The 27,129-nt window shown below is 39.2% G+C and overlaps 1 protein-coding gene across 2 annotated transcripts in view; it reads right to left on the bottom strand.

Annotated features, from left to right (window-relative positions):
* Positions 1 to 16,656, bottom strand: part of insra (insulin receptor a) — a 57,261-nt gene extending 40,605 nt beyond the window's left edge. Inside the window, exons 1-2 of one of the 2 annotated variants that reach the window (XM_044367300.1) lie at positions 15,395 to 16,656; positions 3,171 to 3,719 (exon numbers count right to left, since the gene is read on the bottom strand). In XM_044367300.1, coding sequence (XP_044223235.1) covers positions 3,171 to 3,719; positions 15,395 to 15,494 — 649 coding nt within the window. In that variant the 5' untranslated portion in view covers positions 15,495 to 16,656. The remainder of the gene's footprint in view (positions 1 to 3,170; positions 3,720 to 15,394) is intronic. The other variant, XM_044367299.1, reaches the window with a different exon arrangement.
* Between the last annotated feature and the right edge of the window lie 10,473 nt (positions 16,657 to 27,129).

A 27,129-nucleotide genomic window follows, 5' to 3' on the forward strand; every position in this document is an offset into this window, starting at 1 on the left:
TGACAAAGTCTCTCTTTTTGTTATTATACTTCCACCACAGCACAACAGGGAAACACAAAGAGGGAAATTGATGCTAAAAAGACTGTAAATCCACTTGATATGACTAACTCAGACTGCTGAAGCCTCATATAAGCTTTAGATAAACTGTTAAATGCATTCTTGCACAAAATGACTGTGTGGACACACTGTGGATTTTGGCCCTCATCACTTACATTGAAAACACATTTGAAGGGGATCTTTTAATAGCCAGTATGAACAGGAGGAATGATTTCAACCGCTTTATGGAATATTGGCATTTATTTTTATTAAAACTTCATAACACACCAAACAAAATTAGGACAGAATTTCAAAGAGATAATTGCAAAGATGACAAAGATGCTTCACAAGATGATGTCTCGTATTTGCCGCTATTACAGCTGTTGACATGGCGTGTGTCTGTGTGTGTCCATGTAGTCAAATCTAATAAGCTTTGGTAATGAGCATCTCCTGCAACCTTGCTTTGCCACTTTGCTAAACGGATCCACCCAATTTAGTGTAAAAAGGAGGGGGAAATTAGCAGCGGCTGCTCTGGTAGAAGCTAAAATTACCCCCGCTATAGAGGCAGGGAAGGGAAATGGGTTGTGACTCCAAACATGGGAGCTAAGCCAAGCCTCGTGGTTCTGCAGCTTTGTTTTCTGTTGGTGTACTGAGGGTGACCCACAGTCACCTCTGGCACTTACACTACTTATCCACTGCCTATTCTTCTCAGTACAAAACCTTTTAATATAGCAATGTCATCATTTTTCACTTGCTCTATTATATAAACAGCCATGAAACACATTTTTGGCATCAAGTTCTCTATTTGAGTGAGAACTATTACGCATATAAAAAAGTTATTTTACTGTAACTCCAAAATACTACTTTTAGTATCAGACTCATTATTTATATTGTTGATGCATCTAACTTTATTTTCAAAGCTATCTGAGTCACAACAGCAGCAGATCTGAGAAGCAGGGGAGCCTAAAAAATAAGAATCCAACAATTTTGGAAAAAAGTAGCTTACTTGGGAACTACAGCGAGTCTATAAAAAACATTAAGAGCGTAGATCTGAAGAGGACACCGAATGCCTCGCGCTCTGTCCTGTGGTTCAAGCTGGGGCTTAACGGGTCTTTTCATGCTTTAGTGAAAGTAGGCAAAAAACCACAGGTCCCAGACCACAAGACCACAGGCCCTGCCCATGCAGAATGCAGGCCCATGACTGGAGATCAGTGCTTGCCAGTCAGCGTCTGGTCTTGATTCATTGTCAAGAGAATGGCACACAATTAGGAAATCATTTCTGCTCTGAGACTCTCTAAAACGCTTCCGCTTTGACGTTCACCACATCACCACAATTCGACAATAGGCCTTCTGGGCCTTTTGCGAATGCCTTTAAGGATTTGTGATGACTCAGAAATTGGATCAAGAAAAAAGTCATTAATGGAAAAAAACTATAAAAAACCACTCTTCAGTGGCGAGGGGAGTGAAGAGCATAATAATGGGCCTCACTCAGCTCTACAGAAGCTGCGTGTAGCCGCCACACCAAACAACGCATTAATAGGAGCTTGACATGTGCAGGGAAACTGGTTCAAAAGAGTTGTTAAACTACTGTACGGACTGTTGCGTAATGGTGCGAGCCAAGGTGTTCAGACAGCACCCATGCGCAAAATTCTTCTCAGCACTCGAACTTGAACTCTTTGGCAGTGTGAAATGGGCGGGCTTGTTGTTTTACAGTGAAAGCCGGAACAGAGGGGAAAGGCCCATGATGCAGGAGCTGAGCTTATAGGGGTCCTAACGTCTTTCTTTACCTCCTCCACACAACAGGAGCTATGACATACTACAGTCTTTTGAGAGTAAACATTCATAGACTTAACTGGTGAGGTGTTGCGTCACGTTAGAGTACAGTTCAAGCTGCATTGACACAGAATTTGGCCTACTTTACTAAACCTGAGCACATGACACGGCTCTGACATTTCAACACCAAAAAAGGGACACAACTTACTTTTGGCCAAACAATTTTGAAGCTGCAATTCATCATTCATTCTGACGCGAACAAAGAAGTATTTTTGTTTCAAACAGCAACCCTCATCGCCTTCTATTTGGTCCGAATGGAGAGTTGAATTCTGCAAATGTCAGACTGGTTAGACGTGTGGCAAAAGCAGCAGGGAATGGAAATATTGATGTGTTGATGGAAAAGTAGCTGAGAAGAGCTACACAAGGAGCTGCTGCTGGTCACTAGCAAAAAAAAATCATATGATGATGTTATTTTAATGGTAGGGAATTATGAAGCTGTATTAAAGATACAGTTTATCTTCTATAACAAGTGTAGAAGTAATGATTTTTAGCATTACAAAAACATAATAAAAAAGCAAACTGTCACAAATATGAGACCAACCCCGCAAGATTTGGTAGAAAGCTCCGTAAAAAGCAAGTGTTGACCATTTCTTTGACTAACTGATTAACCATTTAGTCAACAAAATGACAAAAGACCCAACAGAGACCAAAAAAGGTGTCTTCTGATTGCTCATTCTGTCTGACTAAAAGTCCAAAACTAAAAAATATTTCATTTACAATAACAGAAAAAACAGGGAAAAACAGTAAATCTTCACATTTCAGAAGTTGAACCCTCAAAATATTTTGGCATTTTTTGTTTAAAAAATGCCTAAAATCTATTGCCAACAAATCCATTATCAGATTTGTTGGTGATTAATTGTTTCAGCACTCCACAGTATTGAGCTCTGATCCAGGACTGTCTCACTATGTGTCTCAGCGGCTATCAGAAGAAATCTGAACATTTCAGTCAATCAGGTATATGTGAATTTGTTACAGGAAGAAGGCTGCAAACATTAACTCATCGGATCGTCTTGTCAGCTGGTGTTAAGTAACAAAAAACATGATTTATTCAGAGATTTAGTGACTTTGAAGGCCGATGCAAACCATGTAAAGTCAACAATGGTGCAGGATTTCGTAGTAGCCTTAATTATATAACCTTTTAAGTCACTAAGAAGATTGCTTTCCATCCCGTGAGTATATTTGTGAGGGTCCTGGATCAGGACTTGGTAGTTCTGCTGTTTGTTTGCTTGCAAATTGTGCGACACAGATGTTAAGATGTCAGATATGAGAAGTGAGCGAATTAAAACAAAAAGACTGCTTACTTCTTTGGCAGTGTTTCTGCGTCCAGCATCGTTCGCTGAAGTGTCCGTTGATGGTTGTCGTCTGGCAGGTGGTCTTTCCGATGGCCACCCCCGGGCACACGTCTCCACACTCTCTGTCATTCTTGTTGGCTACGATATAGTTGTCCTCCACTGAGTCCAAGATCTTGGACCAGTCCAGAGTGGAGAGATAGCAGAGATCTGGGTTCTTCTCGATTCTAACGGCTCCTCGGGTGATGTTCATCAAGCTATGGAGGCCGATCTCTCGCAGCTGGAGCATCTCGAACACCACCAGGGCATAGTTGAAGAACAGGTTGTTGCCTCTGATGACTGTCAGGTTGGGGAAGAGATCGCTGAGGCTCTCCAAGCCGTAAACCCTGAACAGCAACAGGTAGTCTGTGACCACTGTCAGCTTAGGGAAACTGAGGCCTCGAAAATCCTCAGGCTTGGTCCTAAACATAAGTAAGATCTTCAGGTGGCCTTCAATCACAGTGCAGTTCTCGAGCGTCTGCAGGTTGGTCACATTATTCCGGATGTCCTTGCTTGGACAAACTGAAAAGACATAAAGAGGGAAGACACAGGTTCTTTAGAGACTAGGTACTTTCATGGGAGTCACACAAAATAAAGCAAGTAAAGAAAAAGGCTCAAACTTATCTTATTTTGGGCTAAAAAATATTTTTCAATCATCAATTAAGTGTTGAACTTTGCAGCATAATCTTAAGGCGAACTAAAAATAGCACTGTATTATGGAAAGGAAGTGTTATGAATAACAACAAAAAAATTCCCAAAGACAAATTTATCTTTTGCATTTGTCAGAAGATTACAACTGCTGAACGTGACCGATCCGTTAGGCAAGACGTCTGCTCTGCAAACTGGAAAAACAGGGTCGAAGAAGTCAGACACGGTCTCAAGGAGGGAAAAAAATAGATCTCTTGGTAATTAGAGGGGATATTTTACTGAAAAATATGTGGTTATGTCCCTGGCTTTGATGAAGACCAGACCATCTTTGCTGACATTTTGTTTAGCAACCACATTTCTGGCAGTAAGCCACTGTCAAATAGGGAGTGCTGTCATCAGAGTGAAGCTGTGCTCATCCTTAGTTAGTTGATTTGTGGGGTTGCTTCTGTAACTCAGACCATTAAAAACATTAGCTAACCCATTAAAAATATTTGTCTGTGAGGGGAATTGAAGTACTAACGGTCAAGTATTGCAGCAGTAGTAGATTTGTGGCTTCTGTCAGTCCTCACCCAGACACATCATACTGTGCGATGAGGAATTCTTTGACTGTTTTTGCGCAGACGGGCTACATTTTTCTCTGTCTCAATCATTCTCGATCCTACGGTATCACAATGACACGGTAAGACACGAATGTAGGGCTGCAACTAAAAAAGTATTAATGTGTCAATTATATTTTCATACCAGCGATTCATCATTCAATTTATTGAATGTCAGGGGGAAAAAAAAAACTGTGAAAATCACAATTTTAAGAGCATACTGTGATGAATTAGGCTACTTTATTGTTCTACCTACAGTCCAAAACTCATAAATACCTCCTTTATAATGATATAAAACAGAGAAAAGCAGTAAATTTGGGGCATTTTGCTTGATAACTGACTTTTTTTTAAGCCTGTTTTTCTGCAACAAATACTCAATTATAATAATTTATATTTTCTTGATCGACTAATTGATCAATTGACTAATCATTTCAAAATAAATCCAGTAGATTCAACTCTACTGTTACTGCAGATAAAGCACTGCATGGACTTCTTGAAACCTATTGCTAAATCAAACATTATTACACTCGGGGGGATTCTTTATGGAGAAAGCTGACGGTAATGAGGACATCCTCAACTCTCCTTAAACTTCTGGAAATCAGCCAACATCTTCGACATATGCTTTGTGTGACATAACAGTAAAGTAACAATGGCCATAAAGATGTTTTCCTTTACAGGTGCAACATGGGAAATTCCAGGCCCGATATTCACAGTTCACGAGTCACGGGTGCATCTGGAAGTGTGCTGCCTGGTGAGAGGGCTGTATTTGTTTACCAAACTACCAACCATTGAGCTGGGCGCATCAGGCCAACTGGTCAGCCATGTGTGGGAAGAGGTATAACAGCTAGGCGTGCACCTCTTTATGGCAGCAGCTCGTTTTACACCTTCTGTTGCATAACAGTACAAGACAACCGGCACACACACACACACGCACACACACACACACACACACACACACACACACACACACACACAGAGTGTCCAATCACAAAGTGTCCAAACAACAAGCTTTTCACTCCATGACCTTAACCAGAAAGCTCACGCTGCAGCAATTATCCAGGGTTCAGCCTACAACTTTGCGGCTTGTTTAAAATACAAGCAAAATGTCCTAACATGGGTTTCGACTGCAGGCTATTAAAAGCAACTCGGCTCGTTAAAAAGCACATTTCTCTTTTTAAAACTGCATTTAGATCTGCAGCTCTCGTTGTGGTCTCGGGAGCGTTGCCGAATTTCACGCATGAATAGCATGCCACAAACCTGTAATTTCAACACATCCACCTCCAAATGAAACATTTCCTATTAAACTTCCCGAGGAGACTGCAACAGATCTAGACTGCTGTGGATCTACCGAACGCGTTTACAATTACGACGACGCCTCCGTCTTTCTCATACAACCACACACAAAACACAATTTATTGGACAAAAGATGCCAGAAATGAACAATACGAGGGACAGTGGTTCTGCAGTTTCAGAAATATCAACGGACATATCAACTGAGTACTGAGTGACCCTGTGGAGAAGGCGAATCATCACAGGGCGGCGAGTCCAGGCTCCTATCACAGTGTACACTTTCAGCCAGGCCAGTATTTTTAGCACCGCATTCCCAATAGAGAATCTAATACACTCCGGCCGTACCGATAGTGGCTCACATTGGAAACTGGAACATGGCAGCCCTGGTGTGTAAGGCAGGAATTTCAGAGCGGCAGCAGAGAAAGAACTGGCTGAGCTGACTTCTCCATGTGTGAACACTTAGTTTAGGAACAAAACTTTGGCAGAAGTAGCAAACTTTTTTGTTTTTACAGTGTTTTAGAGCCGACCACTGAAACTCGGGGGGCCGTGACACAACTCTGGGCAAAACAAACCAGGTGCATCCTAGAATTTAAATGCACGCCGTATTGTTGAGAAAGAGAGAAAAAAAAAAACTGGGAGACATCACAAAGGTTACCATGGTGACTGGGCCGGCTCCAGCTCTCCATACATCACCTACTTTGAGCCAGACAAGACTGAAAACACGGCCACGGCGCTCTGAATCATTAATCAGTCATTAGAAGGGCAGTTTCCATTGACCGATGCCATCAGACATGTCTACTACCGTCCGCACCTCTGAGACAGATGCACTTTTAAGGTTAATTAAAAACAAGCAGTATGACGACTGCCTGTTTCAGCACCACTGTGTGCAAGAACAAACCTGTTAATAATAACGGGCTGGCGAGAGCTTTTAAGGTCATAGCTGGTGTTATTTTATCTTTCGTTTGCAACAAGCATGAAAAGACTAAAACCAACAATCAGTTTATCCTAACAAGGAGAGGCCAGTTGATTTTGTATTTGTGTCTTTTTTTTTTTTTTTGAACACAGATGCAAATCAAAGTGTTTTACATGAAGCTCTGAAATGCATTTAACAACACAAAGCGGAGGAAAATAAATCTAAGTAGAGCACTTATGTTGATTTGTGACCCATTATTTATTTTGGAAATAGGACTTTTGGAAAAAAAAAAAAATCCAAACTCCACTTGGTCCATTTACTCTCTTTTGCTGGATCTTTCATCTGTATCACACAGTCTTCCTCAGCAGTAATGTTTAACTTAGAGCCAACAGGAATGGGAAGTCTTAAAAATGTCATGTATGAAAATCATAAAAGCACAGTCAACAGATCCAGATCCATCTCCGTGACAACTGAGCAAACTTAACCTACTGATGAAGACTATGAAAGCGCGCATTTAAGTAGTAGTAGTAGTTTAAATAAACAAAACAATACACAAAACAATTCTGTTTAATTGAAGTAATAAATAGCCTAAAAATTCACACTGGGTTTAATATACCTGCCTATCTATCTGATAAAGAACATCACACAGTACTATAGAAAATTATTCAAAGTTTTGCCCGTGTAGCAACAGAAATAAAAACATAAAACAGTCATGCCATTGCATTAGGTGATGTATTCCTTACCGGGATGCGACTAAGGATTATTTTCATTATTGACTAATCTGCCGATTGGTTGGTCGTTTTGTCTATAAAATGTCAGAAAATAGTGCAAAATGCCCGTTATAATGTCTTAAAGCTCTTTAAATGTCTTGTTTTGTCTGATCAACAATCCAAAATCCAAAGATATTCAGTTTACTATCATGTATGACACAGAAAAGCTAAAAATTTGAGAAGCTGCATCGACAGAATATTTGGCCTTTTTGCTAAGAAAATTACTAAAACAATTATTCAGTCATCAAAATAGTTGGAGATTATCAACTAATCGATTCTCTGATTTGTTGCAACTCTCATACCTTAATTTCATTGACCACTACCAACTAACGATACTTGTTAGTCAGATAAATTGTAGACTTTGGACTCTTCAGGTGATTCGTTATTATTACTGAAGGATCAATAACACGTAAGCGTTATCCTTTAACTTTTAGGCATCATTTAAACATATCACTAGTATATAATCTATATCTGGATATAAGGAAAGAAAAAAAACAACATGTTATTGCTTAATATAAGTGCATGTAGTCTGCAGTGCAATTTGAATATGTTCTGATCTATCAGGCGACATCTGTCTGGTTGAGGTCAGACTCCAGTCAAAGTAAGTCGGGCGTAAAGGAAATCCATACAGCTTGATCACATTTGAGAGGAAAAAAAAAAAAAAAAACCTGACTGTGAGATGAAAATGTCATGTCAATGTTTGTTGACAGCTGACTTCTGCGACCTTGTTTGTGCACTTTTCATATCACAACTCTGTAACATAACGCACACAAGCTTGCACACAAGACAAACAACATTAATACCAAGTGTAAATGCAAAAGCCCATGAAGGCACGTTGTTGTCCTGATAATAACTCCAGATAGATGCCGCTGTGAATGCCTGATGTAAAATTGTGTGTAGGTCACATGACGGTACTAAAATTAAATCCACATGTACTGAACTATAACTGTGAAAAGTTGAGATACATGCAGAACACAAACGCTGTACATATCTGTACTTAAAGACTCGACTGTCCGTCCGCTGGCGTGCTCAGCAGCAAACTTGCAATCCTTTCACTACAGCTGCAAGCATCAACAGGCACTAATGCTTCTGATCTTGTGAAGGAGGTGGATGGGGAGCGGAGGGGAGGGGAGGGGAAGGGAGGAGGGGAGGAGGGGGGGAGCTACAGGTTGTTAGACTGATGGTGTATATTATCGCTGGGCCTCAGAGAGAACTGAGGCCTCAATAAGCATGCAGGAACACAAACATTCAGTGATTGCAACACTTCCCTTTTCAAGGTTTCGCTGTTCTGTTGTTTTCCAACCTAGACTAAAACTAACTGCAGATCCCCAAAATGCCGAGGTCACCGAGATATAACGTACATGTTCGCCGTTTCCAAACTGACGTGTGATGTAATCCACTTAAAGAACAGCTGTAAAACCTAATCGTCCGTCGGTTTCAAAGTATACAATGAAAACAGCTCACTAATAATAACTCCTGCCTTTATCAGTACATACAGTACATACTGTTTTCAAAGTAACATCCAAAGGGAAACTAGTTGAAACTCTGACAATTGTTAGTCAGCACACAACCATTTAACTCTGCATAGCTCTCCACTGCAGTTACATTTAACTAAGACAAGCTTTCATCTCTTTATTTGCATAGGATTAGATATTACAGCAGTTACTACAACTCTGTGAGATACAACCTTCTTAGGAAATTGCTCAAGAGTCAAGGCCATACTGAACTGTATAGGCTCTCCTATAAATGTCTTTCAAGCAGGTGCAGGGGGAAAGGAGCTTATCAAATTGCCGGCTGTTTGGTAGGGGCAACATCGCCGAGTGCAGCGCATTAATAATACAATACAGTACATAACAGTCCGGGGAATACAATTAGACCAATGTAATTCAGGCCTCTAGTCTCTAAACAGGGTGAAATGGAGTAAAAGAGAGAGCTTGCAAACCACAAGCTCCCTCTGGGGATTGTGTGATTTGTGAGGGCTGCAACTAACAATTATGTTCATTGTTGATTAATCTGTCGCTTGTTTTTTTTTTTCAACTAACTGATTCGTTGTGTTGTCTAGATGTTTTGGCATCTTCAAATGTCTTTTTTTTTTTTTTGTCAGACCAATTGTCCAAAAAGACTTAGAGTAAGACAATACAGTAATTTAACACTAGAAACTCTGAGTGTCCTGCTGACACAACAAGTGTTAACCGCATCAGTTAGAGTTATTGTGGGCATTAAAGCCGACGTTGGCTTTGAGGTAATTATTACCTCTAAAGTGTGAGTACACAATAACAAGCACATTTCCTTTTGACAGGGGCACGGTGCCAAGGGTAAAGATCTGACACAACAAGCTTTCCTTTTCAGATACGTCTGTGTGTGTGTGTGTGTGTGTGTGTGTGTGTGTGTGTGTGCGGTAGGAGCGAAGGAGTGCAGGTGTGCCAGATTACTCTGTTTTCAAGCTGTATATAATTTCCAAACGTGAACCTGCCAGCCGTGATTACACGGACATTGTTGAAGGAGACAAGTGCAAAAATCATTCTTTTGTATACATGTCAAACGCGCTCATGACTTTGGTACTTGAGACAGCAGAGGCAGTTTGTGTGTAGTGTTTTTTTTTTGTCTGAGTGTTTTTGGAGAGGTGGAAGGGTGCCAGTTTCATCACCTACAATTGCTCTCCTGTCGGGGGCCGTAAATCAAGGCTTGCTGGGTTTTTGGCTCGCTGCCCGCCTACAAGACCTGCTCCGACCAGAGTGATACTCAACAAAAGCCGGCTGGTTGCTTCATGGCGAGCCCCTGCTGTTTGACGCTCTTGATAGGCTTTTTGAGTTTCACTATGAATGAAAAGTGCGGTATGAATTAAAAGCATTATTATTATGTCTGTTGATGACACGGCGGAGCAAAAACACTGCAGTCTGACAACCCGACCAACCTGAAACCTCAACCTGAGGTGAACCGAGCTGGAAGTTAAGATGCAGTTTGTGTCTCTCATGTATTACCATGATGTTGAAATTGTAAATATGGATGATGTGCAAAGACTGAGTCGGCTGTTCACATGTGAAACATATAAATTAGCCGGTTATCTGGAGAAAGCCTGGGAGAAGAGGAAAAAAAAAAAAAAAGCTCTTTATCCAGATAATCTGTAGATATGTAACAGTCCTTTATGTGAACAGTTCATTTGGGATTTTTGTTTTGTTTTGTTTTTATCTTGTTTGTTTTTCTTTTCTTTTCCTTTTTCCACATGCTTTGTATACGCCGGAAGATGTATGTTTTGTAAAACAGCGGTGTCTTGTAATCCCAAGTGGTACGGGCCAAATGTTTGGCATGACATAGAAGTAAAAATAAAACAAAACAAAAAAAATAAAAAACAACCGAGTCACAGAGTTAAGCACCCGTTTTTTTTTTAGTAATAATAACTGGCAAAGAAGCTTTCCAGAAGCTCGTTCAACAACAATTACTGCTGTTTTGAAGGTATTTCCAGAATCCTAAAAGACTTTTCTAACAATCTGAATGAAAAAATATCCCGTCGGCTACACACACACAAACACAAAAAAGACTTTTAACCAGGTTTCCAAGTCTATTTCCAATCAAAGCAGTTGCACGACAAGAAAACACAAACATAGTATTCTATTTAAAAATACATTATAATACAATGTTACATCAATATCGAGAAATATAACTAATATCGAAACTTTTTTATTTTGTTTCACACGGTGCAAATTAAGCACAGACATGAAATTTCAGGCAAATGTTTTTGTTATATAAACAATGGTGCAACGAGGGAAATCTGTTACAAATCATCTTCATTGTGCAGCTGTCAGAATATTTTCTCATCCAGATGGTTACAAGAGAACCTGAGTCGAGTTCATTTTTATTTGTATAACCTAATATCACAAATTTGTCGCTTTGCAATCTGTGCAGCATCTTCTATCCTTAGACTCTTTCGATTTGAAGGAAAAAATCCCCGAAAAAAAAAAAAAACCTTTAGCGAGGAAAAACTTGAAACTTGAGGATTCTGGAAATACATTCAGAACAGTAGGAGGTTGTTAAATGACCCACTGGGCTTTTCAAAGATCACTGTGTATGTATTTTTTCAGAAAGAAAAGATACCCGGCTTCCACTCTTATGGAATAGAAATACATGAGAGACACAAACTGGGGGCTAACAGGAAGTGTGACATATGTAATGAAACATAAGACACGTTTGTTGTCATATGGCTCTAAAATTTCAACTGCCATCAGATGCTAAATAAATTAAATCTATTCACACTGCCTCTATTAAATATAAGCTTCCATTATTAAAGGGAATTTTTCCATCAAGCTGAGCTGGACAGCTACCAACAAGTAGCTGAGAAGATTTCCTGACTTCGACACTGGTCAGTCCAGCTTATGAAATCCACCAGTGTGAGGCCCAGGTTCCACTCTTCCCTTCTGTGGTTCACTCTCAAGTCTGAGAGGAGGAGGAGGAGGAGGGGAGGAGGGGAGGACGAGGAGGAGGAGGAGGGGAGAGAAGCTGCAGTGCAATTACACAACTTGCTTTTGATTTATGTCTTAAAATTCTCGCTCAAACTGGTTTGATGACATCGCTCCCTATGGCCCCTCGCTAAAATCTGATGAAAGGTGAGAGAGCTTGTGCTTTTCTTTTCTTCGAAGGGCCTCTTAAATCGAGCTCCTGATACATAAGACTCCCTTTCACACACAAGCTGCACCCCTAAAGTTATCCGGACATTACCCGGAGGAGCTGTATGTGAGAATGTAAATGTCCAAATCAGTTGGACTGGACATTAAACGGACTTTACCCTGCCAGCTCTCTAATACAAAGTCCATGTAATGTCCGATTGAGTCCATGTGTGAATACAGCAGGTCATTTTTCCAGAGGATTCACAGCAGGCGAGTGGGCGTATTGATGATGTTTATATCATGCAACTGGTGCGAAACTGGAAGAGTACAAACATCTGAAAGTGAAGAAAATGGGTCATTTACACAAAGACGACAACAAAAAAAGTCTAACTGGGGAGACGATGAGATTCAGAAACTTCTGCCGGTAAGCGCTGACACCAAAATCGTCACACAAATTCAAGGAACGGCAAGAGATGTGGTTGTTTATGACCAAATTACCAACCGGATACGTGACCGCATGTACTTTTTGCGTCATGTCCTGCCTCCTGCACGCTCTACCAAAGCGCCACCCTTCGCCTAAACCGAGGAATTTTAAAGCCACAGACTGTGTTTACATACAGTGGACAAACTTCTTATATCTCATACTGTGCATAGAAGCAGGAGCTCCTGATAATCCGTCTGTGAAATAAATAAAACAGTTTACTGTGTGTGTGCTAGTGTCAAAATTACTATAAACCTTGAAGCTATTTTTTCTTGCAGAACAGATAACACATGAAAGCAACAGTATTTACTGAGTGATACTCTATATTAAAGTATCTCTAAAAGCCTGTGATTTACTGCAATTGTACATCAAAACTAATGTCAGGTATTTGGACACGTGCTCTCTTTCTAAGCAAACATTTTAAGGAAACTGGTAAACATTAAATCATACAAAAACATTCTTCTTAAACATGTCAATCACGCTAAATAGTGTTAATTAACATTTAAGCATTGTTCTACATCAAATCACGCAGCTGCCTGTCAGCAATTTTTACCGGTAATTTTTCAGTTAATTTCAGCGTATACAATTCAAAACAAAGCGACGACAGATGGGCTGAACATAAGCTTAAGTTCTTCACAATCAGTTATTAAGCTTAACGCAGAAGATAAACCACATGAAAAGCTGTTTTTACACAAAGAAGTTTGGAAATGTTTCATCACAGTCAACAGGAACATAAACTGAATCATCCGCTTACATAAATCGACAGTATTTCCTGGTGTGTGGAACTAGTGGCTGCAACTAATGATCAGTTTCATTATCAGTTAATCTGCTGATTATTCTCTTGATGAATCAAATAGTTGTTTGATCCATAAAATGTTAGAAAATGTTGATCACTTTTTCCCCCAAAGCCCAAGATCACGTCCTCTAAATGTCTTCTTTTATCCCGACCAACAACCCAAAGATATTCAGTTTACTATCATAGAAGACTGAATAAAACAGAAAATATTCACATTTAAGAAGCTGCAATCAATGAATTTTAGATTTTTTATTCCTTAAAAAATGACTCTAAACAACTATCAAAACAGTTGGCAACTAATCGATCAATCATTGCAGCTCTATACGGGACAATGGCTGAACTGTGTAATGTTATGTTTGCCAGACTGCTCTTTAAAAAAGGTACACTTAAGTACAGTAGTTTAAACAAGCAAGTGGTCCCACAGGTTTTCTATACATTTCCACATAAGTACAAGTAACATTTACTTCAAGCAACAGATTCCAACAGAGTGAAACAGTGAGTGTGTGCAGTCATTGTGGCGAAAATGTCTCCGAGTGATTGCAAATGTGTTCATTCATTCTTATCACCCAGGCTTCTTGGCTGGTGAATATAAAGGAGCTGTCAGGAGCTGTAAAGAGGGGTTATTGTTAAATTCCTGCACCGGCCACAGCAACAAACCGATGCTTTCCATCTTACAATAGACAGACAATTAATTCTCCTAAAATTCACAGACTCCTTATTTGGGACAAAACATTTTGTTTACAGTTCCTGCACTCAAATGGCCGATAAGTGTTAACCTTTGTCCCTTCAATGAAGTGACTGTCTACAACACCACTGTTGCTGCCTACGTGCCTTTTATCAAATCACAATCACTGACAAAACACAAAAAAATCTGTATGGGAATATTGCAGTACAGACTTACAGGGTGTCTGTACTTTTAAGTAGTACGCTTGTAGTATTTCTCAGCAGGTTATTTTGTATGTTTAATATAATTCTTACAAGATACTGAATGTAGTTTGTAATTTGTTTATCAGAGCCACAGCAGAAGTTGATTAATTGATTAGTTGCCAACAACTAAATTACACACCAAGAAGTTAGATGGTTGATTAATAGTTTTGAGTAATTTTTTGAGAAAAAAATGTCTTCTCAAATGAGAATATTTTCTGGTTTCTTTAGTTTCTACGACAGTAAACTGAATATCTTTGGGTTGTGGACAGAAGAAAACATTTGAAGACATTACTGTGGGCTTTGGTAAACAGTGATCGACATTTTATTGACCAAACAACTAATGGATTAATCGAGAAAAGAATCGATAATGAAACTGATCACTAGTTGCAGCCCTAGTCCCCTGTGCACCAGGAAATACTGTCGTTTTATGTAAGCCGATGATTCAGTTTATGTTCCTGCTGACTGTGATGAAACATTTCCAAACGTATTGGTCTAAAAACAGCTCTTCATGTGATTTACCTGCTGCTTTAGGCTTTATAACTGATTGTGAAGAACTTTGGCTTGTGTTCAGTCCATCTGTCATTGCTTTAGTTTGAATTGTATACTGTGAAAAGTATTGAAAAAAATACTGGTAAAAATTGCTGACAGGTAGCTGCATGAAAGATCAATTGAACTAATGTAGATGTTTAAAAAGCACCACTGTATAGAAATTAAATGTATTTTACAATGTTAATAAACACTAGGCTATTTAGTATGACTGACATGTATAAAATTAATGATTTTAATGCTCAGCAATTTCCTTAAAATCTATATAGTGTCCAATGATGATTATTAAAACATTTATGTAGGTCTAAATCGTCTATAAGGGGAATCCATGTGATTAATTTAAAGGAATAATAGCAATAGGAATAATTCAGTTAATTTATTATAGGAAAAAGTGTATTTTTTTGGTCAAAGGTAATCCCCTCACCTGCAAAGAAAAGAGCTTTTCTGACCATTTTCAATGAAATGTTACTGTGTAGTTTCTAATGTTTGAGCCTTTAGTATGTTGCATAATTTCTGTGCACACACATGCAGGTGAACTGTGTAATCAGCCACTTATTCAAACAATTTGACACAACAAAAATGCGTAACATTAACTTAGATAAAAAAAGGTGAGAATAAAGGTTACTTACTCTCTGCACTGGCTCGATGACAGCTCATCATGAAGCAGACAGCGGCCAAAACAAAACCCACAGTCCGGAGACACATAACTGACTCGGGATAAGTCACCATCCAGCACTATTCCGGCTCAAATTCTCAATAATCCTTGGCGAGGAGGACAGCTCAGACTGGAGGAGAAATGCCTTCAGGAAATTGTTTTTATTTTGTGGCATGGGCCAACAGGTAAACAAAAATAAATAAACGACATCCCGGAAGATGGGCGGAGGAACGAGTCCAACGTGTTCAGTCAAACACAAGCTAACACTGCTGCTGCTGCTGCTAAAGTTAGCCACCTCATGGAAAAGCCCCGTTAACAAACACAAGCACGGGACATGAGTGCTCCCTTTATGTGTCTTGCTTGGTTTAACTGTCCCAGTTCAGTTTGCCCGTGTCGATTAAATAAAAACGGTGCCAAAACAAGACTTTTGTTGGCCGGGCAGAAGCTAACGTTAGTGCTAGCAAACGGCAGTTAGGCTAGCTAGCTAGCTAGTCCAGGCCACAAGTGAAGTTTGCGCTGCTACACGTCAACCCTTTTCAATTAATTTTTAACATAAACAAATCTCACTCACAAGCACACACCTGCAAAACATCTTCATTTTACTGAAAAAGTTGCATGCATGAAAATTTCTGTGACGGCGACCTTTAACTTAATTCAGAGGATTTTTTTTGGAGGCGTTTGCTGCTGACTCGATGGTTGTGGCATGCGTGGCGTAACGTTAGCGTGTCTTTCGTTTAAAAAAAAAAACATCACACACACACACACACAGAAATTCCCCCAAAAGTCCTCCAGCGAGCACAAAACATTAGTTTCTTTTGCTTGTGAAATAACGCAGTTTTTTTCCTCCTCCAGTCCGTGCAGAGATTTCAGTGAGACCTCCGCTGACAGACAGACTCCGTCGTGGCTCAGCAGCAGGCAGCTCTCCTGTTTGTTTTTTTGTTGCTGTTTAGGAATTATTAAAATTAAAAACACCAAATGCTCCGGGTTGTGCTCATGCTCCACACAGCTGGCTGGTGTCACAACGCAAGCCTTTATCTGTGTAAGAGAAAAAAGTAGGTGGAATAAAGTTTGAGAGTTATTTTTCTTCTTCTTCTTCTTTTTCTTCTTCCACAGACAGAGGTAGATTGTACAGTCTCCCAGGTCCTGTAGGATCCCCCTTCTTCCCAGCCTCTCCGCCAGTAAACAAACCCTGCCAGTGAGCCAGATGGGCTTGAGGGGAAATACGGACTGGAGCTTATTGGATTACACAACAAACTGATCCCACTGTCAGGCGGTAAAAAAAAAAAAAAAAAAAAGTAATCAAGTTATTTCTACCAGTAACTTCTAGAGTGAACTGGATTTATATTTTAATTTCATGATGCTGATTTATTGCTATGAGGGCTGCAACTAATTGTTTTCATCATAGGTTAAAGGATAGGTTGACAATTTTTCAAGTGTGTCTTAAAACAATATTCATGTGCCCAAATTAACATTTAAATAGGTTTTTCTTGCTGTAATAACTCCTCCTGTTCATACTGGCCATTAGAAGATTTCTTCATAATGTACTAATAATGTAAGAGATAAGGGGAAAAAATCCACAACTGTCCTTCTGTGCAAAAATGTATTTAAATGTTTATGAAGCTCATATGAAGCTTCAGCCATCCAAATGAGTCAAATCAAGTAGATATCTGCCACATTTACAGTCTTTTTAGTGCTAAAGTGCCCTATTTTGTTTTGTTATTATACTTCCACCGCAGCTTAACAGGGAAACACTGTGAGAGGAAACACAAAGAGGGAATTTGATGCTAAAAAGACTGTAAATGTGGCAGATATCCACTTGATATGACTAACTCACACTGCTGAAGCCTCATATAAGCTTTAAAAAAAGACTCAAAACAATTAATTGACTATCAAAATAGTTGGCAATTAATTTAATAGTTGTTAACTAATTGAATAATTGACTGCAGCTCTAATTGTTTTTTAAATTAAAGACTATTATTATTTATAAAAACACTAGTATATTGCTTTTATACTATTATTATTATTATTATTACTGTTAATAGTATTTTATCATCTTAAATTTAAAAAGGATATTTTCCCAAAACACTGGTCTAACGAAATCTGTGTTTTTTTTATTCAGCAGTGGTCCAGTTTCAGTTAAAATAGATTGAAATGAAACAGTCTGGGGATCATTAACATAATAATACCATTATTCATGGCCTACTACTCTAATTGGATAACAGCCTGAGTTTGCCCCCTCCCCTAACTGAATCAAGTGCTGAACAACACGAGGCCTCTCTCAGTCTGCGTTCTTGTCTCTACTTGTGTTCTTGTGAAATGTCATCAGTTGGAGCCAAAGAACTGTTCCAATTCAAAGTCCACTTCCAGCGAAGTACAATCCAAATGCCCGGATGTGTACTTGCTCCGCCCGTTTTATTGTTGATATTTTTCCAGGCGATAAAGTAACCATTTAAATTCCCAATATGTGGTCTGCTTATCCAAATAATTCCTATTTGGGGATTTGCTCTGATGTTTTCAGAGATGTGTGGAGCTACTGGTTCAGTCATCTCAGCTGCTGGCAGCCCCAGTCCTGAGATGATCAACTGGTCTACGTCCATTGTCATCTCAGGGAGAACATGATCTGACAAAACTGATCTGTGCAGCTCTTTGGTGATTTACCGCTGGCTCTAATGTCTCGCAGCATTTTGATATATGATATAATTCCTTTTGGTAGATAAATGTTGGTCTCACAGATGAAATCTAACACTTTTAGCTGCCACATTAGTTTGTCTGAATGTAAAGTGAAGCTTTGTGTTTTTACTGGACAAAACAAATCTTTACCTCTATCTTAAATCTTAGCTGATAGTTCAGTTGTCATCTTCAATTTTATTTGTTTACATTGTGACATCACACATAAGGGCAGATTAGTTTAATGTTTTACAGTCCTCCATTAACTCTCTCTGACATCAAAATACACAACTTATTTATAACAATACATAAAGCTCTATATAGACTTCTGATTAAAACTCAGAATGACTTTAATGCCAATATGTACCATAGATCTCACCAGAATTGTTTTGGTTAGGTGAACAAACACTGAAAAGCACTAATGTTATTGTGCAAATAAACAGTATTTATATTTATTTATTTTATTTTATTTAACTGGGACAATAAACAGTATATTTATTGAACCAGATAAAGAGAAAAGCTCATTTCCATCTGTTGTCCCACCAGTGATGCAGTGAAAAATTACCGTAATAAAAGATAAGTTGTGGTGAATTCAAACAATAGTATAACGTACAGTACAGTATAATGTACGTAGTCCAAGTAAAGCACAAGTACGCCGTGTTTTAGTGTCAAAACAAGTATATAACAGATAACTGTTCACAGTGTGATTGTAGGTGTTGTGGGGTTTCTCGACTTTAACCGCATGTGAGAACAGAACGAGATTTGGTGAAGATGTGGCTGTTTTAGTGGTGGAGGTCAGTGGTAAAGTTGCCTCCTTCCTTCTTCACACTGAAAGTTATGTTTCAATGCTGCTCACCTGATGTTAAAGTAACAAGTCAACAAGTCTGCTGCACACATGTCAAAGTGATTTAGAGATCTGTATGTTTAACAATAAGCATTTGAGCATTGTGTCTGCATCCATATGTAAGTGAAGTATTTTATGTTTGAAACTTAAGAGTTTTTAACTGATGTAAAAAAAAAAACAACAACAAAAAAGTCAAAGTAAACATGACATACTGTAATACGAGCTTTCTGTCAAATATCTTCTACACATTTCGCATGCACACATGTATCTGGTTAAGAGATTGTAATTTGGGGCGAAATTGATTGAAGATCTATCTTTCAGGGATCTTGTCTCCTTGTATTTATCTATTTTGCTAATTTGATCTCAGCTTCCTTCCAATTCAATTCAAGATCACCAGCTATTAAGCAAGGCTCTGCACTGATCTAATCCAAATCCATGCAAATACTAAAAAGTGAGTGTATCCGGTTTGTCTAGATCAAAGGTGTTTGAAAGTGAAGAAGATCCTCTGTTATTCTGAGAAACTGCAGGAAAAAGACGAGGAAGGAAAATCCTTGTGCAATCCCGCAATTCTCTGAAAACAGAACTTGATTCTCCTTTTGATCCTGCAGCACACTCAGACAGGCAAATGGGGAAAAAAACCCACCAGGATTACACAATTCACACTGAGCTCACAACCGAGCTCAAAGAGGCTGAAAATATCTGAGATTGTTCTTCCTGCCATGTCTGTGCCACAATGCCATCTCTATCACCACTGCTGATTCACTACCTGTTTACATCCTCCATCAAAGCGTGTGTGGTGCAAGATGATCGTGTCCTGTTTATTGTACTGAAAAAAAATAATTCAGTTTTACTGGAATACTTAAAAACGCTGCTCTTTCGGGATTTCTTTGGGCAGCTGCGTGTCCGATAAACACTCTTAATCATCTATTCTGTGTAGAATACTCCCAGGCTGAGATTTACGTGTAAAGAAACATGTGATGTTAATGACCAGCAACCACCGTCTGCTGTTGACGCAAGCATTGATTCAGTGGGAAGTGACTACTAAGGCTAACATGCAACAGGAGAACAGCTCATTAGCAATATCAGCACCTGGTAATTAGAGTTATTTACCACAATGGCTAAAGTGAAGGAAAACTCAAGGGAGACTCTCACATGTTCAAAACAATACGTCTGAAAGGGTGGAAGGAAAACGTGATGCAAACAGGGTCAAGAGGTGACGCTCGCCAACGCCTTTTCAACAAACGTCACTTACAGGACTGCAAGAGACAGAAAAAAGGTTACCAACGGCATCGTAGTAATTAGCTACTGAGCCGATTGGACTGTCATGCAGTGCAGGAACATCTTGCGTTATAGACGAAGCAGAGCTAAATTGCACCGCTGTGAATTCTATATCTTAAACATAATCCCATATGGAGTGTGCAGTCTGTAGGAGTGAGGTGCCGTAATGAGATTAAAGACAACTGAGTGTCTGCATAAAGCCATGTCCCACTTCTCATTCATGAGCTGCCCTGCCGTTTTACACAAACAGTTTTATTTTTGTCATGAGAATCATTAGTGAGAAGTTTGGCTTTTGTCTGATTTTCCTTTTGTGCTTTGTGCTTGTAATGGATATCCCGTAATAGATATTTCCTAAGAAATCCAAAATGTTTGTGTTGTAAGTTCTCATCCAGCTGTTTGGACATTTATGGCACCTTGCTTCTTTTTAAAACATCCACAGATGCTTCACACAGTCATGAGAAAGCAAATGTCCATTAAACATATCTTTCATAACTTTTTTTAAAATGTCATAGGCCTTCATCTTCAATCACTAAAATGCAAAATTTACTTTTACAGGATGAGGTAATTTTCAGTGTAATTTAGTGCCAAAACAGTACGTACCCCGCTATGTAAAGTATGTTCTCTCTGAGCTATTGTGACCAGATTAGGGTCATTATGGCTGAGAACTATTGATGTGTTATTGAGGCTAAGATGAACAAAAAACAAATGACTCATGCACACATGATCTGAATGCTGACAGTGTAGGCTGTTGCCAGGGACTAAAAAAAGGGGTTGTTTTTGAAATGTGACTCCTAATCCTGACGACCTCCTAAACCTGACCTCTGCTGGGGTCACGGCGGACTGTTGGATCGCTTGAAGGTGGAGCAGACCCACTGAACATGGCCACAGTGTCTCAGTGTGTAGTGGTTTAGGTGAAAGGTGGAGTTGGGGTCAAGGTGGCTGCTAGTAAGAGCAGCCAGGCAGCATCCATCGATATGATGAGTGATGTCAACTCCAGATACATGGAGAGTTTATTATCTGATTTAAGGATGGTTGTTAATTCCTTGTAAACATTTACCTGTAATTTGTATGTTTTAGCCTGTTTACTACAATGCACACATACTTACAGTTGACCATTTTGCGACATGCTGCAGAGATTTTAATGATTTTTTCCTGCAAAATTCTGCATTAAAACTTAGTTACCAGTAAAAAAATCTACATTCTGCGTTAGAAAATGGTCAGAAAATCTTTAAAATATCCACAATATGCAGTTAATGATCTAAAATTTACATCCATTTTTCAACCCATTAACAAATCACATACTAATACGTATTAGTATGTGATTACACCGACACTGTTTTCAAAACAGTGTTGGTGAGACTGGAAACGTGTCAGAACCAGCATAGCTTACAATTCCCAGCCATTCGATTTCCTTTCCAAGCTGCAGTTACGTGGTGTGGTAATGTTCTTCCTTTGTGGTGCCTTCACGGAAGCTTAAGCATCCGATATTTATGTGTTGGCTGTCGAAAAGCAGTTCTTTTACAAGCAACGTTATCGGGAAATCAGACCAGGAAGATGAACAATAAGCAGACATTCATGTCCTGAAAAGGACTTAGAATTTGGCACCGACATCAAAAAACAGATTTATAGTTCGAAGCCTGTTCCTTAGTGGTTTACACACAACAAAGTAAAACATTCAGACAGAGACATAATAAAAAATTACAGCCACTATGATTTAAATAGAAATAAAGAATAAACTGCTTTAATACATGTTATAAGTTGACCAAAGTTCTTAGGTCACGTGATGACATCATCTATCACACATATGTTTTGATATAATTTAAGTAACAAATTCAATGCATTAAGAATAATTAAAGCTACATTAATTGATTTTGTAGCCACTAGGCGACAAAAACAAGCTGATAAACACGCAGACCTGACACATTATCGTGTTATAAAGGTGTTAAGGCTAATATGTTAGCAAACCATTCTCTGTTTGCACAATTAGCATTAACACAGAGCAACATTATCATCCTATTGGAATCATATTTCCTGTCACCTGACAAATGTAAAGCCAACATTCACCGGCATTTTAGCTCTGCTTTGGTCCCCACCAACTCCTGTGAAAAATAATATGGCTTTTTAACGACTAGATGCTCAGGTTTCCTCATTGAATAGTGGCTAATATTTTCTGCAGTGTGATGTCGGGCAGGTAGCATACTGTGAGTTTTTTTCAAAGGGTTGCTGCCATAATGTGAGGATACGTCTGGTGGTATTAAATCTTTTACTTTTTGTTGGCAAATCTAAAGAAAAGGCCAAAAGCAATAATTAACCAATCCTTCTTACAAGTATTGCCTGTGTAGCGAAAACCTTATTCCTTTGTGCCATCGCCCTTCATTGTTTCACAGAAACCATTAAAAACACATCAGACATGTTCCTTCTGAAAACAAATGTGTGTTTGAGAAACATTTGCCAAAAACTACAGTGACCATCTGTTTTTTCGAAAAGTGAAACTATATATTTGTGACAAGTTTTTAAAGATTTATGGCCTGGAATCGAGCGCCATAAACAGAGTAGGGAAGCCGGAAAGTATCGACAGACGGAAAAACGCATTGTTGGTTTGGATCTTTTCATGGGATTTGTTGACAATAAAAAAAAAAAAAAAAAAAAAAAAAGAAAAAACAGCACCAGCTTATCTTTTATGAGAATAAATAAGTTAAAAAACTTCAAATTGACTTGCTCTGCCCGAGGATATCAGATTATGATGAGGCTCATACAGAGTTAAAAGCTGCTTAATATAAATTATGGTAGAAGTTATGGCCTGTAGAAAATGTTTGGGAGTAATAAATAAAGTAGATGTGAGTTGTGATTAAAAGCTTAAAAAATGTAAAACCCAATAGTTTAATTTATGGCGTCTCTCTCAGAAAGGACATAAAAATGCTTGAAATGATCAGCTCACTGCAGGGAAACATTAAAGTGCTCTTACATAAAAGCCTGAAGCTACAATTTCTGCCACTCTTGAGGCGTCTGCTTCAATGCAGCGGCATTAATCACGACGACATATCACCGTGTAACCTTTACCTTATTCCAACATATAGTAGTAGCACCCTGTTTGAATGTGACAGCAAAAACAAGAGGGTCAGGGTTCAGAGTGATAAGGCTGCAGCAAAGGCCTGACTCACTCTTATAGGACTCACTTATAATGGAGTTATTTTTTTGTCAGTATCTGAACGAGGTGACAGAGATATCAGTAAGTACAAGGAATAAATAATATTTATCAAAGTGAGGCCTCACAGGAAAAAGTCTTGTGTCCAGAGAGGTCCTGTGTGTGTGAAACGCCCAGTACCCAGAGGCCCACACCTATCCCCGGGTTAATAGTCAACCACATGTGCCAGGAAGTCTTATGAGGAAACATTGGTGGTGCGCGTATAGAACATGGGAAACACAGTCAATGTGGCAGGGGTTAGTGACAAACCCACGTTCACACAGACCTGTTTGACTGGAAGAACAATGAGGTTCACACATGATTCATCCCAGGGCTCTTCCTAGACGCCAGTACGCTACACTTCACCACCACAGGAAAAGATGGTGCCGTGTGTCAGGGCCGACTGGGACATCCACCACTGGGCCCATTTCCCCTTCCCAGTGCGTCTGTGAGGGCCCGAGGTGTACTGCTCTAAAGAAAGATTTCTTCCTGCTGCCATTTCCAGTGTTTGCAAAGACAATACTTCAGGTTTTGAGGCAGGACTTGATGGATGCACCGCTTCTTTGAGGTTAATGGACACTCACATTTATAGTAATGGCGCTGCGGACTGCGTATGGCCTCTAGCCAAGTCCAGGAGGCCAGTTTTTCAAACATGTAAGCACTCTTCCACTCTCATGCACCTAATTGAAGCCTGGAAAGTAAATGTGCTATGACAGCGACTCTGCATCACAATACATTCCAGCAGCTCCCCAAATAGTCACATGGCCTCTTTTCATCCCCGACATGAGCACAAATAAACGACAGGGAAACACTAGAGGGGCTCTTGCACTCACACTTGCGCCTTGGAAGTGATCTGAGTAGCTACCTCCTCTAAAGCTCCTCACTAAAGTTGCTCTTGTTAAAACATGCCCGATCCTTTCCCTGCCAGAGAGCTGTTAATCCTGACAAGGCTGTGTGCCCTTAATTCCCTGAAATCTGGAACCTGCCGTTTGTTGATGTGTTGTGTAGCTACAAGCGCAGGAGGCCGCAAGTGAAAGCATCCACCTTTCTTTTTTTTTTTTTTTCTTTTTTTTGAGGTCATGAGTGTTTTATGTGGAAAAAGCAATCTGTCAAACGTGTGTCTGCAAGTCTCAAATGTACGGAGCCAAAACTGAGATCATAACGTTGCATAAAACAGCGGCGTGTTGGTCGTCATTCTTCCGCTATCTGCTGGATTTACCGAAGCCCACATGCCAGCGTATGCACAGTGGTCAGTGATTATCGATGCTCAATAAGGGACCCCATTGTGCTGATGAGTCCATCGTAACTAAATCCACCTCAGTACCCAGTGCTGTTAGAGGGCTCGTCAGGAAACAATGGGCATGGATTATGGTTAAGAGTCTTATTATTATCTCTTCTATCCCAGGTTAAGACCACATAACACCTGCTGCTCCACTTGGACACTTTGCCTACATCATCATATTCCAGTAGGAGGAAACAGCAGTTAGGCAAACAGCCCAGACATACAAAGATTATTGTTTAAAATGTTGTGGGAAATGTCCTCCCTGTTTGTTCAGGTGGACTAATCTTTCCAATGTACGAGCGAAAGCGATGTGAACGCTCCATTAATCTCACGCAGGAACATGCGAGCGCATGTGAAAAGTGTGACGACCGGGACGTAATGTGCCCGGATTTTTATGGAATCGGTTAATACATTCGGTCCACAATCCGCCCTCATCTACATTCATATTGTGCTGTTGATTTCCGTCTGAAACCGGAGAGCTGGCATCAATGATTTACAGTCGGTCGCAGGGTGAATTCAAGCAGAAGCATTATCAGCATACAAAATAATGAAATACATGTTTGATTAATGTTTCATAGGCCTGATCCTCTATCATACAACACATGGAGCCATAAAGTAAAGGATCTTTATGACAGGGAGCAAATCACATATACACACTGAAGCTCCAAAAGCCCAAATTCATCAAGAAGGGGAGTCCTGTAATGGCCCAGTTAATCAATATGGTTATTTCATACTCTCTCATTGTATTTAAATGTTATATATTACATTATTCTCTAATAATTGACCAACGCTCGTGTCTTTCTGCTTTTAAATACATCTAATTAGTTGGAATATATATAAAAAAAGATCTATATATAGATATATATATATTTTTATGTACGTGTAGCTGGAAAATCGTGAAGGCAGCTGGAAACCGGATGAAGATTAAACTGACGTGTGACTCACAGGTTCAACCGTGAAACCTTTTCTTTCAACAGTTTCAAAGTAAACAGCTAAGCCATCTGTCAGAAATCTAGGTGTCTATTTGTGTTTTTATCATTCAGGGAATATCAAACATTTCTAAGCTTTAGAGACGCTGAAACCTTCATACATGCTTTCAATTCCTCACATTTGGATTATTGTGATGTCTTCTATGTGGTGAAAATTGTGTTTTATTTGATTTGCAGATGTAAATATGTTTTTGTGAAGTGAAAAATAAAAAAGATTTTGTATCTGAAAGTTTGTGCCAAACAAATAAAATTCACATTTGTACTTTTCTGTGCAACTTGAAAACAACGAGAGAGAGAAAAATTATACTTATATAACTCCTGAAGGTCGGACAGACAGAAATGTTGTGAACTAATAAATATTGCAGCAGAAAAAACAGCGTGCAGGAGTTTTTCTCATTGTTTTCAAGTTGCATCTCTGCATATTCAGTTGTACTTTTTCTGTGCACGAATTCACACTTGCTCGATCTTTAAAGTACAAAACTGCTGTTGTTGTGAGTACAGATCTTCACTTGTGTATTTGTCAGTCTCATCCTGTAGATACGAACCCGCAGAGAGACACGCAGATAAAATCAACCAGACTGACAAAAAAACAAACAGGAAGAGAGATAGTACTCCTCCTTTAATGTCTCTTCAGTGGCCACCACAGAAGATTTTCCTCAATACCTTTTAATCACTTCACAGCCCGTCTCCAGATTACAAGAACCGGCCGGCTGCTCCCGGGTCAAGGTGTAAAGGAGTTTTTTTGTTGTTAGTGCACCTCAAGTCTGGAACAACCTGCCCGACAAACCAAGACTTGCAAAAAAAATCAGCGTTTCTCTTTAGATCTTCCTCTGAAAACAGATCCTTCAAATATATCATTTAATTAGAGTCATTATTGTTAATTATTGTTGCTATGTTTTTCACTGTGTGTTTGCATGTGTATTTTTTCCATTTGTCATCTCTGGTTTTGATAAGCTCTGCATAATTAGACTTTATTATTATAAAGATGAACCTCTCAGCTTGATTAATACTTTTATCCTGATACAAAAAGTTAAAAAGGTTTCTGATGCATATTTGTGGCCAACATTGTAAGCCAGGGCCTTGTTAAGGATTTCTACCAGACTTTACTACTGCCTCCATGTGGCTTTAATAAAGAAGGGCTCAGACCAAAAAAATAGAAAATGAGCTCAGGTCTGTGTATTAATAACAGTTGAGTTTATACAATATGTAAGTGGAGGGAATCACAAGAGCCGCCATTGAACTCTGAAGGGCAGAATTACTAAGAAAACAGCTAAAAAAAAGTTAGTCTGGGACTATAAACAGTGTGTAAAAGCTAACAGGGATACTAGATAATGAGATTCAGCAGCCATTGAATTTAAGACACCCATGTTTAACACTTAAATAATTAGTTGATCACTCAATTAGCTTTGGCACAAACTAGAAAAAAAACAAAAAACACGTCACGAACAGATGGCAAACTCAAACA

This window comes from Thunnus albacares, chromosome 12 (assembly GCF_914725855.1).
Source record: "Thunnus albacares chromosome 12, fThuAlb1.1, whole genome shotgun sequence".
Classification (NCBI taxonomy): domain Eukaryota; kingdom Metazoa; phylum Chordata; class Actinopteri; order Scombriformes; family Scombridae; genus Thunnus; species Thunnus albacares.